This window comes from Tachysurus fulvidraco, chromosome 26 (assembly GCF_022655615.1).
Source record: "Tachysurus fulvidraco isolate hzauxx_2018 chromosome 26, HZAU_PFXX_2.0, whole genome shotgun sequence".
In the NCBI taxonomy this organism is placed as follows: domain Eukaryota; kingdom Metazoa; phylum Chordata; class Actinopteri; order Siluriformes; family Bagridae; genus Tachysurus; species Tachysurus fulvidraco.
Window position 1 is genome coordinate 15,813,248 of NC_062543.1, and position 19,651 is coordinate 15,832,898.

The window sequence follows — 19,651 nt, forward strand, 5'->3', positions numbered from 1 at the left end:
GCTGTAAATGTAAATGTTAATTAGTTAGAGTTAGTGTTGCGTGACAGTGGCAATTTGGGGTCACAGCAATACGAGCGAGTGACAGTGATGAAGTTTTTGAGAAGGGAAAATGCAAATGCCGAACAGGGCCCTGGACAAAATTACGACCCAGATGAAGGCCCTAGTATGAGTGGTCGACAAAAGAAAAAATAAAAGACGGTAAGCTCAAGGCAATACAGCGAAAGCTATCTTTCATTTGGGGATGCAACGGCACCGACTCCGCTGTGCTTGGTGTGTGGCGAGAAGCTATCCAATAGCACCATGGTGCCAAGCAAGCTTAAATCTCCAAACGAAATACCCTTCTGTTCAAAACAAGCCGATGGACTATTGTTTTATGCTTACACACAAACAATGAGAAACAGGCAATTTTTTTTGAAAAACCACAAAGCTAAACGAGAGAGCCCTCAAAGCTAGCTACCATGTTGCTGAACTCGTAGCTAAATCAAAAAAGTCCCACACTGTGGCAGAAACATTAATACTGCCAGCTTGTAAAGCCATTGTAAATGAGATGCTCGGCCCTGACGTGGCCAAAGAGGTAGCTAAAGTGCCTCTCTCAGATAACATAATTTCCAGACGTATTGATGACATGTCTTCGGATATCGAAACTGTTGATTTAGAAAAGATGCGCGTAAGAAATTTGCCTTGCAACTTAATGCGTCGACAGATATTAGTGGACATTGTCAACTCTTGGCCAACGTGCGTTTTGTGGATGGAGAAGCCATTATAGAAAACTTCCTATTTTGCAAGACACTGCCAGAAAAATCAACAGGAAAGGAAATATTTCGGGTCACCTCAGCATATCTTGACAAAAGTGGGCTTACTTGACAAAAGTGGGCTTAGGTGTCAGCACTGATAGAGCCGCAGCCAAGGCTTCGTAAGTAGGGTCAGAGAAAAAAACCCAGATGTTATTGTTACACACTGTTTTTTGCACCGTGAGGCCCTCGTTTTTTGCACCGTGAGGCCCTCGTTGCAAAGAGCACCAGCAGATCTAGCTCCTGTGTTGGATGATGTCGTGCGCATAGTGAACTTTGTGAAGACGCAACCTTTGAAATGTCGCTTATTTGTGTCTTTGTGTGAGGAAATGGGAGCGGAACATAAAGTCTTATTGCTGTTCATATAGTCCTTATTTCTCTTCAGCCGTCACAGAATGCCTTGACTGGGTTAGGGACCCATACAGCTCAGCATCAGTTGCTGGAAAGGACATGACTTTAAAGTTGCAATAGGAACTCATTGAACTGAAAGAAGATCATGGTTTAAAGCTAAACTTTGCTGATCTTCCTTTGGACAGTTTTTGGTTATCTGTTGCCAAGGAGTTCCCCATTCTGGCCAACAAAGCTATTTTGACATTGCTCCGGTTTTCTACCACATATCTTTGTGAGCTGAGCTTCTCAAGCTTGACTGCGATAAAAACTAAACACAGAGAGAGACTGAGAGCTGTTGAGCAAGAGCTTTGTGTGTGTCTTTCTACCATTACTGCCAGGATATCCATTTTGTGTTCATCGAAACAGCCCCAGGTTTCACAATAATTGAGTATAAATACATTAAAAAATATATATTATTAACTATATGCATTTCATGTCATTTTGGTTGGTTGTGTGCCCCAGGATTTTGTAAATGTAAAAAATGTGCCGTGGCTCAAAAGAGGTTGAAAATCACTGAATTAGAGCAGCCAAGCTTACCTATACCAGGAGGAAGTGTAGCTGAAGTAACTGAATCTGAAGAGTAACACACACACACACACACACACACACACACACACACACACACACACACACACACACACAGAGTTTCTGTGTGACACTTATAAGAAAGTCAGCATGTATTCTACAGGTATAAACATTAAAAAAACGGTCTGTCATTCTGGTTCTCCGGGTTTAATGTAGTTACGCATCAAAATATCAAAATTCTTCTCTGTTCTGGTTCCTAAGTGGAGAAAAGAACTTCCTCTAGATACAGTATCAGAACTTCTGAGCTGCTGACTGACTTCAAAACCATTTGCGAAGATCTACTTTGTCCTAAATACTTCAACTTGCACCTTTAATTTAAAAAAGAAAATGTTTGTCTGTTTGCACTATATTTAGATTTAAATCTGTTCATGGAAAATAAATAAATAAACAAATAAATAAATAAATAATAAAAATAATGACATACCCAAGGAGTAAAGCGATGATAAAAGTAAACAACAGAAATAAATTCTGTCTTGTGTGCATTGTAATGTTCTTCGAGTGAGTTCTCCTCAAGATATCTGTCTGTATTTTGATCTGTGTGTTTGAGTGTCTGTGTGTGAGTGAGTGAGTGAGTGAGTGAGGCTCGAATGTAAACGCAGTAATAGAGGGGTGTGAGAGTTTGTTTGTGTGTGAGAGAGAGAAAGAGAGAGGTAGAAGAGAACTGAAATGTAAAGCGCTCTTGTGGTTGGCTGTAGTATTGTCTTCAGCTCTGCCCATTTTCAGGTGGTTTTCTGTTCCTTTTGCATTTCATGGTAACTCCCTCAGTACTTCTCAGGCGTCAGAGCTAGATGAGCATCTTGGAGAGCAGCGTTTTTTTTCCCCTTGCAGAAGTTTCTTTGATTGAAATGATGGACATCGTCAGCTAGCTGGGAAACGGTGTCTCAGTCAGTCAGGACTCAAAGCTCTGGAAGCTTTTTGCCACATTACATGTTGATTAATATATCTGTCTATACACTGTGAATTAGCCAGTGTTTTATCTTAAATTGCACTCACTGACATGGGCATGCGAGAGGCGGAGCCGGTGTGGTCACGCCCATTTTTTTCTATTCGTATAACTTTTCTATTTTAAAATTCATCAATTATGTCATTGTTTTGAATCTTTTCATCATCTAAATCAGTGTGTTACAAGAGCAAAATTAACGCGTCCAAAATCTTTCGGATATTGACTTTTTTGCCATTAATGACACTGGTAATTTATATAGCATTAAAATGTTAATTGGTTGTGTTTGTTATTTTTAAAAATGTGTTTTTTTAAGACAATGACCTTTAAAAAATGCAGCAATAGAGGCGTGTGTTAACGGAACTAGGGATGTACCGATCTGATATTTTGGATCGGTATCGGCGCTGATTAAAGCATTTTGAGTTGATCGGGTATCGGTGGTGCATGACCGATCCAAATCCGATACCTGTGGTAATGGGGTCGGAACCATTATAAGTGTGTGGGACAGGAGGACCCACTTTTTAAGACCAATAATATTGGACCCACCCACTTTTACCGTCTCTATTCAGCACCTAATGTCTTTTTTAATTACTATTATTTTTATTATTTAGCGCTGCCAGTCGAATCCATCCTGCTTGAGGAATGCCCTAATAAATTAAACTCCATTCTGCATTTTAACTACAGTATTGACCACGCTCCTGCTTCCTGAAGTCCATCGGTGTCTGAACCATTATATCTGTATGGGACAGGACACGGCACGCCCACTTTTTATTTACTTCCGACGCCCATGCCCGTGGTTGTTGATTAATGAACAGCAAACATCACAGACTATTGCTTAAACTTATAAGAGAAATACTCTTGTATATTAAATTACATTTATTGCAAACAAATACAATACATTTTATGGGTAATATGTTGCACAACCGCCTGCGACAGACAGGTAGGCTACCGGTATTTTAGTCGGCAGCTCTGAGTTTGTTTTACATCAACTCTTCCCTCTACTGAGGCGTTTAACCACGAGTTGTTTTTATTTATTTGATGTTACTTGTTTTAGCACTCGCCTCTGTGTATTTTGTTTGTTTGAAGTATGCACTATTAATTTTGTATGTACAAAATCTGTATTAGTGATAGTAAAATCTAGTTAATCTGTATGTACTAACTATCGTCAATCGATACCATCTCATACTGTCAATAAGTAGGTCTTTCTCCCCCTCTGAGTCGAGGCTATTTGGTTTCATTATTGATTAGTTTTGTTATTTTGTTTGACTTGTATTGTGAGTATTTCATATAAATCGAGAGGAAGTTTTGTTTTGGAATGTTGATTTGTCTTTGCATTTAATTATTTTTGTTTGAGTTTACTTTTGATATACTTGTGTTTGGTGGGTCGTCTTCGAGGGGGAGGAAATAATTGCTGTACCTCTTGGGGGTGACTTTTACACTGTGTGCTGTGTTTGATGTGTAACTTCCACACGTGTGAGTTGTGTGGCTTGACACTGTACTGTAACTGGGTTATGGGTTATCTCCTCTTGATCTTGAAAGGCCTGGTCATTTAAAGTATATGTTTTGTGTTCTGTTCATTTGATTTCGTGTTTAGTGACTGAAGATTTTACATTTTCTTTTGAGAATCTTAATCCTGCACAACTGTAAAAATAAAGATTTATTGTGTTATTCTCGTGCCCTCGTCTCTTGCTCACCATTAGGTAACGAACCTGTGTCCCTTTGGGACTTTTCTCCTTATAAGGGGTGGTGTAGTCGAATGTTGTGCCCCTAGAGGCCGTTTGTGGCATTTTATAATGCTCAAACTTAGAATTGTTACATCCTGTCCCCTACCACTCTGCTACACAAGCATTAGCAAAATTGTCACATTATCTTTGTGAATATGATTTAGAAATCTTGTGAAGTTAGCTTACTTTATAAGCTTTTATAAATGATATTTTACAGGGCTCTTAAGTTTTGAAGACAGGCAAGCATACTGCCCCCCCCCCCCTAAAAAAAACAAAACAATAATGGGAGGAGAGGGGGTTGTTGTATTTGGTAAGGATCACTTACCGCAATTTAATTGAATAAATATAATTTCCATTTATTAATGTGTGTGAGAGAGAGAGAGAGAGAGTGTGTGTGTGTATGTTCACAAAACCCAAGAAAACTTGGGTTCTGCTCCTTGGCTTTCAGATGTGCTGTGCAACAATCGAAGAGAGCTAAGGTCATCAGAGAGAAAGTGGAAGAAATCACAACTTGATGCAGATCTTGATTTTTACAGAACACTTCTTGTCAAGTTCTCCTCAGATGTGACTTCTGCCAAGACTTCCTTCTAAAAGGAAAAGCTTGAAGCTTCCTCACATGACCCTCGGAAATTCCACAACATCATCTCTTCTCTGCTCGACCCCCCGGCTCCACCTTCTTCATCCTCCACCTTCTTCAAATCAATAAATGTTTGTATTAATGTGAATGTTTGTCTTACCGATTAAGAAAAGGCCTAAAAGGAAGTGGCCCGCGAACAGGTAGCCAGTTTTATAGCATCCTGAAGGGGAGGAGTTGTCTGATCAAGCATGCAAGGATTATAAATGTCTTGAATGTAGAGATTTCTGTGATTTGTTAAAGGATAATGCCTTTGATTACAGGTAGACTTTATTTTGGGTGTGACTTGTAAAGTGATAAGATCTATGAAGTGTAAAATATAGTGTTGCTACCAAATGGAGTGTTATGATTGGTCCTTTTGAATCTGAAGGGAGGGGACCAGGATGATTAAAGAATAACAAAGGAAATGCTAGAGAGAGAGAGAGAGGTAGAGGTGTAGGTGGAGGTAGAGGTAGAGGTAGAGGTAGAGGTAGAGGTGTAGGTGTAGGTGTGTGTGTTTGTTGTAACAGTAGCCAACAATTTAGTTATTCCCGTTTGTGTTTTGTTAAGTGTTGAGTTGTACTTTGAATATTTTTTTTTATTTGTTCATTTTTTTTGGTAAATTTTGATTTTTCAATGGAGATTTTGTTTTGGCTTCTTTCACACCTGTTTGAGAATGGTGGCTCACATAAATAAAAAGACACTTCATTGGATTTTTCCAGAGTTTTGCCATTTCTTTTGTTGCCAGTTAGCCACTGCACCGACCATCTTACCACATACCAACTACTTTCAAGAGAGCAGGGGTTATTCCCATCCTAAAGAAACCTGCTCTGGATCCATCAGACATCAAGGCAAGGCAAGGCAAGTTTATTTGTATAGCACATTTCATACACAGAGGTGATTCAAAGTGCTTTACATAGAAATTAGAAAACAGCTTATAAAAGAGAAAAAGAGATATAGATGAAAAATAAGAAACACGATAAAATCATAACAAAAACAAATAATTTAAGAAAATAAGTGTGATTTTAATAAAAACAGTTTAAAATATGTTAAAAAGAATAAAACAGGAGTAAAAGTGATTTGGAGAAGCAGCGCAGTCAGGGTGAAGCAGCACAGTGCTCATTCAGTAAATGCAGAGTTAAACAGATGTGTTTTTAATCTTGAATTAAAAGTGTCTACTGTTGAAGCACATCTGATCTCTTCTGGAATCTGATTCCAGCTATAGGTGGCGTAATAACTAAATGCTGACGCACCTTGTTTTGAGTGAACCCTTGGTATATCTAACTGACCTGATCCTAATGATCGGAGTAGTTCAATTCAATTCAAGTTTATTTGTATAGCGCTAGGTGACAGGCCAGACAAAGAGGGTTCAAAAACCCTTTATGAAGAAAATTATAACAAGGTCCGTGACGTCGCCCGGTATGGCGCAACCGGGGCCCCACCCTGGAGCCAGGCCCGGGGTTGGGGCTCGCATGCGAGCGCCTGGTGGCCGGGTCTTACCCCACAGGGCCCGGCCGGGCTCAGCCCGAAGGAGCGACGTGGGGCCGATCTCCTGTGGGCCCACCACCTGCAGGAGAAACCGTAAGGGGCTGGTGCAATGTGGATTGGGTGGCAGTCGAAGGCGGGAGCCTTGGCGACCCAATGTCCGGACACGGAATCTGATTGCCCTCTTCAGGTTGGTGGAGAGTTCCTGCCCCAAGTGGAGGAGTTTAAGTATCTTGGGGTCCTGTTCACGAGTGAGGGAAGGATGGAGCGGGAGATCGACAGGCGGATCGGTGTATCTTCCGCAGTGATGCGGTCGATATACCGATCTGTTGTGGTGAAGAAAGAGCTGAGCCGCAAGGCGAAGCTCTCTATTTACCAGTCGATCTACGTTCCTACCCTCGCCTATGGCCATGAGCTTTGGGTCATGACCGAAAGGACAAGATCCCGGATACAGGCGGCCGAAATGAGTTTCCTCCGCAGAGTGGCTGGGCGCACCCTTAGAGATAGGGTGAGGAGCTCAGTCACTCGGGAGGAGCTCAGAGTAGAGCCGCTGCTCCTCCACATTGAGAGGGGTCAGCTGAGGTGGCTCGGGCATCTGTTTCGGATGCCTCCTGGACGCCTCCCTGGGGAGGTGTTTCCGGGCATGTCCAACTGGGAGGAGGCCCCGGGGAAGACCTAGGACACGCTGGAGGGACTACGTCTCTCGGCTGGCCTGGGAACGCCTCGGTATTCCCCCGGAAGAGCTGGAGGAAGTGTCTGGGGAGAGGGAAGTCTGGGCATCCCTGCTTAGACTGCTGCCCCCGCGACCCGGCCCCGGATAAGCGGTAGAAAATGGATGGATGGATGGATGGATGTATAGCGCTTTTTACAATAGACATTGTCTCAACGCAGCTTTACAGAACATAAACACAGAGCAGAAGGTAAACATGATTAATGATAAAGGAATTAACGAATAATAAAAGAAATAAGAATTAACAGAATAAAAATTCTAGATTATTATTAGTTGTATATAGTTCACAGTGTGTATGTATTTATTCCCCTATGAGCAAGTCTGAGGTGACTCAGGCAGCAGTGGCAAGGAAAAACTCCCTTAAGTTGGTAAAGGAAGAAACCTTGAGAGGAACCGGACTCAAGGGGGAACCCATCCTCATATGGGTGACACTGGGGGTGTGATTGTAATAAACAGTCTGCTTGGTTTATATTCAATTAGCATATCTGTAATGTATTTCGGTCCTAAGCCATGAAGTGATTTATAAACCAGTAACAATACTTTAAAATCTATTCTAAATGTAACTGGAAGCCAGTGTAAGGACCTGAGGACTGGAGTGATGTGCTCAGATGTTTTGGTTCTGGTCAGAATTCTGGCAGCAGCGTTCTGTATGAGCTGCAGCTGTCTAGTGGTCTTTTTGGGGATCCCAGTAAGGAGTCCATTACAATAATCCACCCTGCTGGTGATGAAAGAAAGCATGAACAAGTTTTTCTAAGTCCTGTCTTGAGACAAAACATCGGTCATTAAAACATTAATTCTGGCTATATTTCTGAGATGGTAGTAAGCTGATTTGCTTATCGCTTTCACAAGACTACTGAAATTAAGGTCAGACTCTAAAATTACACCAAGATTTCTGACTTTATTTTGTGTCTTTAGACCCATAGAGTCAAGGTGTGTGTTAACCTTGAGAGTTTCATCTTTATTTCCGAATACAATGACTTCGGTTTTGTCTTTGTTTTAACAGGAGGAAGTTTTGACGCATCCAACTGTTAATTTCATCAATGCACTTACATAGAGAGTCAGTGGGGCTGTAGTCATTAGGGGACAGGGCTAAGTATATCTGGGTGTCATCTGCATAGCTATGGTAAGAAATTTGGTTCTTTTTCATTATTTGACCAATTGGGAGCATATACAAATTAAAGAGAAGCGGTGCAAGAATTGAGCCCTGTGGGACTCCACATGTCATGGATGTCCACTCAGATTTATGGTTACCTATGTTCACATAGTAACCTCTCCCTTTTAGGTATGATTTAAACCATTTGAGGACCATCCCAGAAAGCCCTACCCAGTTTTCCAGTCTATGTAAGAGTATGGTGTGATCTACCATGTCAAAGGCAGCACTAAGATCTAGTAGCACCAGCACTGATATTTTACCCGAATCAGAGTTTAAGCGAATATCATTTATTATCTTTATGATTTACTATTTTTAAGAGGTCAGTTTCTAAGCAGTTAAGTACCTTTTTGAGAAAGGATGTGGGGAGGGTGTCAAGGCTGCAAGTTGATGCTTTAAGATGTTGTACTGTTTCTTCCAGGGTTTTTATGTGAATTATGTCAAATTCTGAGAAAATGACAAATTTTTGAGGTGGTTGTTGTGAGGTCTGACTGACCACATTACAATATGAGGACGTATTGTTTGCCATTCTGATATTACTGATTTTCTCAGAGAAAAAGGTTCAGTAACTACAGACCGGTTTCTTCTCTACAACATTAGAAGGATTCGGCCATTTTTGTCCACACAGACTGCTCAGGTACTTGTTCAGTCTCTTGTCATTTCTAGACTGTCTCCCCTTCATCTGTAGCTTCTGGCACTCTTTCTTCCCTTCCTGATACTGAGTCTTTTTTCTCACTACCCTTGGACTCTGTCACATATACTTTCCTCTCTTCTCTTTCCTCAACTATGGACTTTCTCGTCCCTTTGTCCACCAAACCCAAGAAAACTTCTTGTTCTGCTGCTTGGCTTCCAGATCTGCTGTGCAACAATCGAAGAGAGCTAAGATCATCAGAGAGAAAGTGGAAGAAATCACAACTTGATGCAGATCTTGATTTTTACAGAACACTTCTTGTCAAGTTCTCCTCAGATGTGACTTCTGCCAAGACTTCCTTCTACAAGGAAAAGCTTGAAGCTTCCTCACATGACCCTCGGAAATTCCACATCATCATCTCTTCTCTGCTCAACCCCCCGACTCCACCTCCTTCATTGTCCTCGACTGCAGAAGACTTTGCTTCTTTCTACCAGGAGAAGATTGAGGAAATCTGCCGGACTTTCACTTCAGCCCCGACTGCACTTACATCTCAGAGTATGCATTCCCCTACACCTTCGTTGTCACATTTCTCAACTGTGGCAAGAGAAGAGATTTTACAACTCATCCAGTCCTGCAATCCTACCACCTGCCCATTGGATCCACTCCCTACCACTATGCTCCAGACCATCTCGCAAGACATTTTGCCCTTCATTTCCACTATTGTCAATAGATCCATAGCATCTGGTCAGGTACCAACTACTTTCAAGAGAGCAAGGGTTATTCCCATCCTAAAGAAACCTGCTCTGGATCCATCAGACATCAGTAACTACAGACCGGTATCACTTCTCACATTTCTTTCAAAAATTCCTGAACGCATTGTCTATAATCAACTGTCTGTCTATCTCTCACAGAACAACCTCCAAGATCCCAACCAGTCTGGCTTTAAAGCAGCTCGCTCTACAGAGACAGCCCTTTTGGATGTCTCTGAGAAGCTACATACTGCTAGATCAGCCAAACTGTCATCCGTCCTTATCCTCCTTGACCTTTCAGCAGCGTTTCATACGGTCAACCACAAGACTCTCTTATCCACCCTCAAGAGTCTTGGGATTTGCAGATCAGCTTGGGAATGGTTTGCCTCCTACCTGGAAGGACGCTCATATCAGGTAACATGGAGGGGAGTGACATCTGCTCCACGCAGACTCTCCACTGGCGTCCCACAGGGCTCAGTACTTGGTCCTCTTCTTTTCTCCCTGTATACTCACTCTCTTGGGGAAGTTATTTCCTCACATGGGTTCTCTTACCACTGCTATGCTGATGATGACTTATCTTCTCTTTAACACCCTCATATGCCACAGCTTCTGACTGGATCTCAGCATGTCTGGTAGAAATTTCATCATGGATGACTGCTCATCAGTTAAAGCTCAATCCAATCAAAACTGAACTGCTGTTCATCCCAGGTGATTCATCCCCAGGTCATGATCTTGCTATATCTTTGCACAACGATCTGATCTCCCCTTCAGCCACTGCTCGCAACCTTGGGGTAACCATGGACAATCAACTGTCCTTTTCCTCTCATGTTGCTAATGTGACTCGCTCATGTCGGTTTCTTCTCTACAACATTAGAAGGATTCACCCATTTTTGTCCACACAGACTGCCCAGGTACTTGTTCAGTCTCTTGTCATTTCTAGACTGGATTACTGCAATGCAATGCTGGCAGGTCTACCTATGAACGCAATCCGTCCTCTGCAAATGATCCAAAATGCAGCTGGCCGGCTTGTTTTCAACCTGCCAAAGTTCTCGCATACCACCCCGCTGCTGCGATCCCTCCACTGGCTTCCGGTAGCTGCACGCATCCGATTCAAAACACTGATGCTGGCCTACAAAGCCAAAAATGGACCAGCTCCCTCTTACCTCAAAGCCCTCATCATTCCTCGCACTGCACCCCGCAACCTCCGATCTACCAGCACTGCTCGACTGGTTCCACCATCTCTCAGGGTAAGAGGCAAGTATACTACAAGACTCTTCTCTGTTCTGGCACCAAGGTGGTGGAATGAACTTCCCCTAGAGGTCCGGACAGCTGAGTCACTGGCTATTTTCAAGCGGCGGTTGAAGACCTACTTATTCAGGAAACACTTCAACTAGCACTTCTTTCCTTATCTTTTGCATTTAAAAAAAAAAAAAAACCTTCGACACTTTTTCATTGGTACTTTGAACAAATGTTTTAAACTCATGGTATCTTAAGTATGTAACCTAGTGAGCAGCATTAATGTATTCAATGTTAGAGATTTAAGTGCTTATGTACGTCGCTCTGGATAAGGGCGTCTGCCAAATGCTGTAAATGTAAATGAAAATGAGAGAGAGAGATTATGACTGGTGTTGTTTATTGTAAGTGTTTGTTGCATTTTTGGTCTCCTTTATGATTTGTAATGTTGATCTTATTTAAAACAGTTCAGCACAAGCCCAGCCATTTTTAGGTTTATGATTGAGTACAATGTCCTGTCCAGAGACAAGCTGTTTCATGTTGAGGTTTTTTTTTTTCAAACTGACCATCGAAAATATCCTCTCTAATGAATGTTTTTTTTTTTATTGGTTGTTGTGTTAAATCTTACCCATATACTATAGTGCTATTTTCTGATTGGCTATTGTACAGCCTTTTTTTTTGATTGGCTGATAAGCATCGGGTGTCGTGGTAAAGAAACCCCTGAAATTAGTGAATGCCCGCACTTTGATTACTGCCTGGTTCCATAGAGACAGCGGTGCGGACATATTAAATACAGGTCCTTCGCAAAAAATTAGCATATTGTGATAAAAGTTCATTATTTTCCATAATGAAATGATAAAAATGATATAAATTTCATATATTTTAGATTCATTGCACACCAACTGAAATATTTCAAGTCTTTTATTGTTTTAATACTGATGATTTTGGCATACAGCTCATGAAAACCCAAAATTCCTATCTCAAAAAATTAGCATATCATGAAAAGGTTCTCCAAACAAGCTATTAACCTAATCATCTGAATCAACTAATTAACTCTAAACACCTGCAAAAGATTCCTGAGGCTTTTAAAAATTCCCAGCCTGGTTCATTACTCAAAACCGCAATCATGGGTAAGACTGCCGACCTGAATGCTGTCCAGAAGGCCATCATTGACACCCTCAAGCGAGAGGGTAAGACACAAAGAAATTTCTGAACAAATAGGCTGTTCCCAGAGTGCTGTATCAAGGCGCCTCAGTGGGAAGTCTGTGGGAAGGAAAAAGTGTGGCAAAAAACGCTGCACAACGAGAAGAGGTGACCGGACCCTGAGGAAGATTGTGTAGAAGGACCGATTCCAGACCTTGGGGGACCTGCGGAAGCAGCGGACTAAGTCTGGTGTAGAAACATCCAAAGCCACCGTGCACAGGCGTTTGCAGGAAATGGGCTACAGGTGCCGCAGTCCCCAGGTCAAGCCACTTTTGAACCAGAAACAGCGGCAGAAGCGCCTGACCTGGGCTACAGAGAAGCAGCACTGGACTGTTGCTCAGTGGTCCAAAGTACTTTTTACGGATGAAAGCAAATTTTGCATGTCATTCGGAAATCAAGGTGTCAGAGTCTGGAGGAAGACTGGGGAGAAGGACATGCCAAAATGCCTGAAGTCCAGTGTCAAGTACCCACAGTCAGTGATGGTCTGGGGTGCCATGTCAGCTGCTGGTGTTGGTCCACTGTGTTTTATCAAGGGCAGGGTCAATGCAGCTGGCTATCAGGAGATTTTGGAGCACTTCATGCTTCCATCTGCTGAAAAGCTTTATGGAGATGAAGATTTAGTTTTTCAGCACGACCTGGCACCTGCTCACAGTGCCAAAACCACTGGTAAATGGTTTACTGACCCATGGTATTACTGTGCTCAATTGGCCTGCCAGCTCTCCTGACCTGAACCCCATAGAGAATCTGTGGGATATTGTGAAGAGAAAGTTGAGAGACGCAAGACCCAAAACTCTGGATGAGCTTAAGGCCGCTATCGAAGCATCCTGGGCCTCCATAACACCTCAGCAGTGCCACAGGCTGATTGCCTCCATGCCGCGCCGCATTGTAGCAGTCATTTCTGCAAAAGCATTCCCGACCAAGTATTGAGTGCATAACTGAACATAATTGTTTGAAGGTTGACTTTTTTTGTATTAAAAACACTTTTCTTTTATTGGTCGGATGAAATATGCAAATTTTTTGAGATAGGAATTTTGGGTTTTCATGAGCTGTATGCCAAAATCATCAGTATTAAAACAATAAAAGACCTGAAATATTTCAGTTGGTGTGCAATGAATCTAAAATATATGAAAGTTAAATTTTTATCATTACATTATGGAAAATAATGAATTTTCAAAAAGTTTTTCTGTGTGAGAATTACGATGTGTAGCGGGAGAGCGTGAAAAAGACCTCTCAATGCAGTCACTCTCAATGCATGACACTTGACAGCCCTGTATTTAACACGTTACTGTCGGACTCGCTAATGTTAGCTAGTTATGACGTTGTTGACGTGTCCGGTCACTTTAAATCAGTGGAATTAAACAATCTCCATTGTTAGTAAAACATAATATGTGCATTATAATGAAATGCTGCATGTTCCAGAGAGTGGAGATATCCGCACTGGTGTATCTGTGAAATAAGCAGAAAAGAAGAGATATTAGATGGCTGTTTTTGTTGTTTTTATAACTTGAGAAATCATGTTATTTTGAATCAAATAATTTTTCTTACTCGGTCACATTTAGATTAGTTGCTTAGGGCTTATGGTTCAGGTGTTGAAAATAGCTCTCTCTCTCTCTCTCTCTCTCTCTCTCTCTCTCTCTCTCTCTCTCACTCACTCACTCATTTTCTACCGCTTAAAATAAAAAACAGCAAATGACTGAAATATTGTATAGTATGTGCAAAATGGTTGAGATATTGTACAATATGTGGAAAAAACGGGTGAAATGTTGGACAGTTTGTGCAAAACAGCAGAAAAGTGTGCAAAACAGCATGTAAACTTGTATTTGATGGATTGTAAACAGCATGTGGTGTAAGTGTCCACGATAGAGGGAAGAGAGACTCCAATGATCTTCTGCACTGTCCTCACTATCCACTGCAGGGTTTTAGACATGTCAAGTCTAAAGTAATATTCTACATAATTTCACTTTTTCTTCTGATTTTTCATAAGCTTGCAGATGGACATATTTTGGGTACGTTAACTTGAAGTGAGATTATCTACAGCAGTTTTGTGTGTTGAAAAGAACCCTAGCCCATCTTTAAGCCCATTTTTTACTTTTTTCTTTTTCGCAGCAGTTTTTGTTTTCTCAAAAGTATCCAGTGACATGCAGCGCACTTTTGTGTTTTTGTGCAATGAGCCATTGTCTGAAATAAAAAACAACAACAAAAAAACGGAACCTGTTTGAGCACACAAACCGTCACAAATCCTGTAAATTTCCCTACTAGATCTGGTTCTGATAAATGGACATGTGAACATGACGCATGTTAGATCATCACAAACAAAAGCTGTAGTGTGAATAATGATAATGCAGCATCTCACAGCTCAAGGGCTTCATCCTAAGCTCACGTAATATATATTTTTGCTGAATGTCATCACAGGTTCCGGTCAGGTTCTGTCACCTTTTCATTAACAAATCATCAAATATTTCAGGCTTATGAAAAGTAATGGCATTCATTGTGTATGTTTCAAGACATCTCACGCTTGAAGACATTGAATTAGAATTTCTAGTTTTATTGTATCAAGGCAACCAGCAAAACATTCTTACCCCTCAAAGATGTACAGAAACCTTTAAGTTCAAAAGTATTAATGCATGAGGCTTAGTGACCTTGTCAGCGTATATAGCAGTGATTCAATACAAATTCAATAAAGAGTTCAAATATTAAATATGAACCATCAAATGAAGATTAAAAGAAAGAATTTTAAGTCCATGAACATTTAAATCAGTGTGAGATAGCCAGCGTGAGATAGCCAGTTATAAAGTTTCTTCAAGATCAGTTTCATAAGCAGAACAAAAATTCACAAAACCTTTGGCCACATTTTATGTTATTTTCAGTCACTCAATATTCATTTCTTGTTCAAAGAATTCTTGGATGAAAGCAACATCACAGGAGAAAGAGTAAGTGTAAGGTTCTATTCTAGATATCTGCAAAAATCTGAGAATGTATCTTACACTCAAGAATGAATGAAAACAATTCTAAAGAAACCTTGCAGGAATGTTTGCTGAACATCATGCAGTAACCTGCTATTGACAGACTTGGTATCACATCCAGGAATCACATCAACAAGAAAGGTGAGTGACAGCAAGAAAAACTCTTATGTTTATTTGGTGAAAACCTGTACTGTCCTGCTGAGGCACGTTGTGCGTTAAGGGTTGGGTCGAATCTCAGCGTAGTTCTTGACCACCTGTGAGAAACGCACCACTTTCATGAAGCCGGGTTTCCATTTTTGGTCATCCCACAGGTATTCAGGTGAGAGCAACTTGGTGGGTTTGTTGTACAGGAAGTACTTGTTCAGGTGAGACTCTTCCTGCCAAACCGCTTCGATCTTATTGGCTCGGTCTACATCCAGCTTCATGCGACACGTCTTCACCAGCTTGAACACATTTTCGGGGCGTCCTCCGATCACGGCCCCTCCGTAGTAGTAGTCTCCTTCGTCTAAAGGGATGTAAGCCTGAGATTCAGGACGCCGCTCGTACGTGAACTGTTCCCGAGATTTTCCAAAAAACCCGGCATGCAGCACTCCGATAAGGTCACCCAGAGACTCCGCCCCCCAGTGAGCATAGAATTTGGAGTCTACGTCGAGGCTGAAAATGTAGTCTGTCTTGTTGATGAGTTCGTATTGGATGAGATTCTCAATCCTCTCCATCCTGCGTAGCGAGATTTCCTGCCAGCGGTTCATGCTTGCTGTTTTTATCACTTTCAGCTGACGCCCCTCACCCAGTGTTACCGCGGGAACCTCATCCGGGAGATCTGTAAAGATGTAATAATGCACTCGGTAGCCCACCATGAAGTGCTGCTCCGCAGACTCTAGGAGGTCCTTCAGGAAACGCACATACCTGCAGGACATGATACAGTTTATATATAAACTACTGTAAAAGGGATTTAACATTACATTTCTCCAGCTTGCTACAGATTCAACCTCAGTCAACACTCACAGCGTGGGACCCACAATGCCTTGTACTTGGCATGACTTACTTGCCCAGAGCGAAGACGGTGGTTGCCACGGTGATATTCTGTTGTTTGTAGATGGCGTCAATCACTGTCAGGTCAAATGTATCCTCCCAAACAATCGGAGCTAACCACGGGGATGTTGTGGCAACATCTGGCCGACTGACCACACACACACACACACACACACACACACACACAAACTAAAGCTTTTGTCTGGCAAGGTACAGATAGATGGCAAATAAAACTAAAACCTGCCTCGCTTGCTCACTCCAGTTTTCTCTCTCTCTCTCTCTCTCTGCACACACATTTACTTACCTACTACTGACACCAGGCTGGTTCCATGCCATTCTATTCAAAAGAAAAAGAGCAAAGAAAAAGGATTGAATATATAATATATAATCATTTATTTTTTGAAAACTAATTTAATTTAATTCATTTACTAATAAAAAGATGAAGCACTGATAGGCAAATGTCAGATGTTATTTGTGTTCGTATTTAGTTATTTAATTAGTTTTTTTTTGTAGTGCAGTTATTGTTATTATTATTATTATTATTATTATTATTATTATTATTATTATTATTATTATTATTATTATTATTATTATATAGTTAGTGCTGTCCAGGGTGAGAAGTCAAGATGGCATTTTATAAGACCATAAATCTTATTGTATTAAAAAAAAGTGATGCAAACAAAAAAATACTCTGGTACTCTGTTTATCCACGGGCGACATGAGTAGAACTCTATGCAGAGTTAAAAAACATTCTGGCTGGACCAGACAACATTCCTGGCAGGGTGCTCAGGGAATGCACAGAACAGCTAGCGGATGTCTTCACTGACATATTCAACATTTCCCCGAACAGCGCTGTTGTTCTTACGTGCCTCAAGACAACCACCATCGTCCCCGTCTCAAAGAAGTCTACAGTGTCCTGCCTCAATGACTATCGCCCCCTTGCACTCACACCCATTGTTATGAAGTGCTTCGAGAAGCTCGTCATGAGGCACATCAAGACCCAGTTACCACCCTCACTGGACCCCCTACAGTTCGCGTATCGTCCAAACCGCTCCACAGACGATGCCATTGCCACAGCCCTTCATTTAGCCCTCACCCACCTGGACAATAAAGACACTTATGTACGAATGCTGTTCATAGACTTTAGTTCAGCATTCAACACAATCACCTGATTAAGAAGCTGAGCCTGCTGGGACTGAACACCTCCTTCTGCAACTGGATCCTGGACTTCCTGACTGGGAGACCTCAGTCAGTCCAGATCGTGAACAGCATCTCCAGCACCACCACACTGAACACTGGAGCCCCTCAGGGCTGCGTGCTCAGTCCACTCAGGCTCTGATGACTCATGACTGTGCAGCAACGCACAGATCAAACCATATCATGAAGTTCGCCGATGACACGACTGTAGTGGGTCTCATCAGCAAGAACGACGAGTCAGCATACAGAGAGGAGGTGCAACAGCTAACTACCTGGTGTAGAACCAACAACCTGTCTCTGAATGTTGATAAAACTTAAGAGATGGTTTTTGACTTAAGAAGAGCACAGAGCGACCACTCTCCTCCGAACATCGACAGATCATCTGTAGAGAGCACCAAATTTCTCTGTGTTCATCTAGCATCTCACTCAACAAAAGCTATATCACCAAGAAAGACCAGCAGCATCTCTACTTCTTACGAAGGCTGAGTAAGGCACATCTCCCTCCCTCCACCCTGACCATGTTCTACAGAGAGACTATTGAGATCATTCTGAGCAGCTGCATCACTGTCTGTTTTGGGAACTGCACCATCTCGGATCTCACGACCCTGCAGCGGATAGTGCGGACAGTGGAGAAGATCATTGGAGTCTCTCTTAACCCTATCATGGACATTTACACCACACGCTGCATCCGCTAAGCCAACAGTATTGTAGATGACCCCACACACCCCTCACACACTCTTCACCCAACACAAACCTCACACACACTCTTCACCCTACTTCTGTCTGCAAAACAGTACAGAAGCATTCGGGCCTCACGACCAGACTGTGTAACAGTTTCTTCCCACAAGCCATCAGACTCCTTAATAACTGAAACTGAACTGTACTGAGCACAACATACACACACATCATCTTTATGGACTGCACAGACCTACACCAAATACACACACTTTCAAAATACAGCCATCAACCTGTTTACATGCTGTTTTTGCACACTTTTTCGCTCTTTGTACACACTGTCTAACATTTCAGTCATTTGCTGTTTTGCACAATACTTTACATTATCTCAGGGACCTGCTGCTATGACACTGTGTTCATTATAGTATTACTGCACACAATATTGTTGAACATATGGAGTCTACGTCGAGGCTGAAAATGTAGTCTGTCTGGGTGAGGTGAGAATACCTGCCACGCCAGGGCAAAGTACACCCAGGGGGTCAGAGTAGGGGCAGCCAAGCTTACCTAAACCAGGAGGAAGTGTAGCTGAAGTATCTGAAGATGATGAGTAACATACACACACACACACACACACACACACACACACACACACACACACACACACATGTGCATGTGATAATTTATACAACAAAAATATAATATATTCAGCAACAATCCAAAAATATGGAAAAATAAATGTTGAAATAAAATCACTAGCAAATTAATTAGAGTTTAGCGTGAGATTATGACGATTTTTCTTGAGATTTAACCCAAACCTTTGTGTCCAAATGAGGTATGACTCACTGCAAATACAAAATAACCCTCATGCAAATTCTGTATTTCAATGTTTTCTGTGTTTGCTTCCTGTTGACCCTATCGGGTATCAGGCAAATAGAGAGTGTCTATGTGACACTTATGAGGAAGTCAGCATGTATTCTACAGGTATAAACATGTAAAAAATTTGGTGTGTCATTTCGGTTCTCAGGGTTTAATGTAGTTATGCATCAAAATTCTTCTCTGTTCTGGCTCCTAAGTGGAGAAATGAACTTCCTCTAGATGTCAGAAATACTGAGCTGCTGACTGACTTCAAAACCATCGACGAAGATCTACTTTGTCCTAAATACTTCAACTTGCACTTGTTTAATTAAAAAAAAAAGTTTGTCTGTTTGCACTATATTTAGATTTAAATCTGTTCATGAAAAAAAAGAAAAGAAATTATTATTATTAATAATAATAATACTACTACTACTAATAATAATAATAATAATAATGACATACCCAAGGAGTAAAGCGATGGTAAAAGTAAACAACAGAAATAAATTCTGTTTTGTGTGCATTGTAATGTTCTTCGAGTGAGTTCTCCTCAAGATCTCAGTCTGTATTTTGATCTGTGTGTGTGTGTGAGAGTGAGTGAGTGAGTGTGTGTTTGGAAATGGAAGAGTGGGGATTGAATGTAAACGCAGTAATAGAGGGGTGTGAGAGAAAGAGAGAGGGACAAGAGAAGTGAACTGAAATGTAAAG

The 19,651-nt window shown here is 41.5% G+C and overlaps 2 protein-coding genes across 3 annotated transcripts in view; both read right to left on the minus strand.

Annotated features, from left to right (window-relative positions):
- The window catches only part of LOC113662878 (histo-blood group ABO system transferase-like), a 124,757-nt gene that overhangs the window by 79,769 nt on the left and 25,337 nt on the right, over positions 1 to 19,651 (minus strand). The window contains exon 3 of one of the 2 annotated variants that reach the window (XM_047809564.1): positions 18,656 to 18,661. The exons of the other annotated variant lie outside the window; for it this stretch is intronic. Coding sequence (XP_047665520.1) covers positions 18,656 to 18,661 — 6 coding nt within the window. The remainder of the gene's footprint in view (positions 1 to 18,655; positions 18,662 to 19,651) is intronic. 2 annotated transcript variants of the gene reach the window in all.
- LOC113662881 (histo-blood group ABO system transferase-like) lies at positions 14,765 to 16,555 on the minus strand. The gene is made up of 3 exons (XM_047809571.1): positions 16,524 to 16,555; positions 16,233 to 16,367; positions 14,765 to 16,093 (listed from the first exon to the last, which is right to left on the minus strand). Exons 1-3 carry the CDS (start codon positions 16,553 to 16,555, stop codon positions 15,403 to 15,405), a joined length of 858 nt encoding a protein of 285 aa, XP_047665527.1. The 3' UTR covers positions 14,765 to 15,402.

Coding starts and splice junctions, on each gene's coding strand:
- LOC113662881 (XM_047809571.1), bottom strand. CDS start 16,555: ATGGCATGGAACCAGCCTGGTGTCAGTAGTAG. Junction 16,368..16,523: donor CAGCCTGGTGTCAGTAGTAG/GTAAGTAAATGT, acceptor GTGTGTGGTCAG/TCGGCCAGATGTTGCCACAA. Junction 16,094..16,232: donor ACCGTCTTCGCTCTGGGCAA/GTAAGTCATGCC, acceptor CATGTCCTGCAG/GTATGTGCGTTTCCTGAAGG.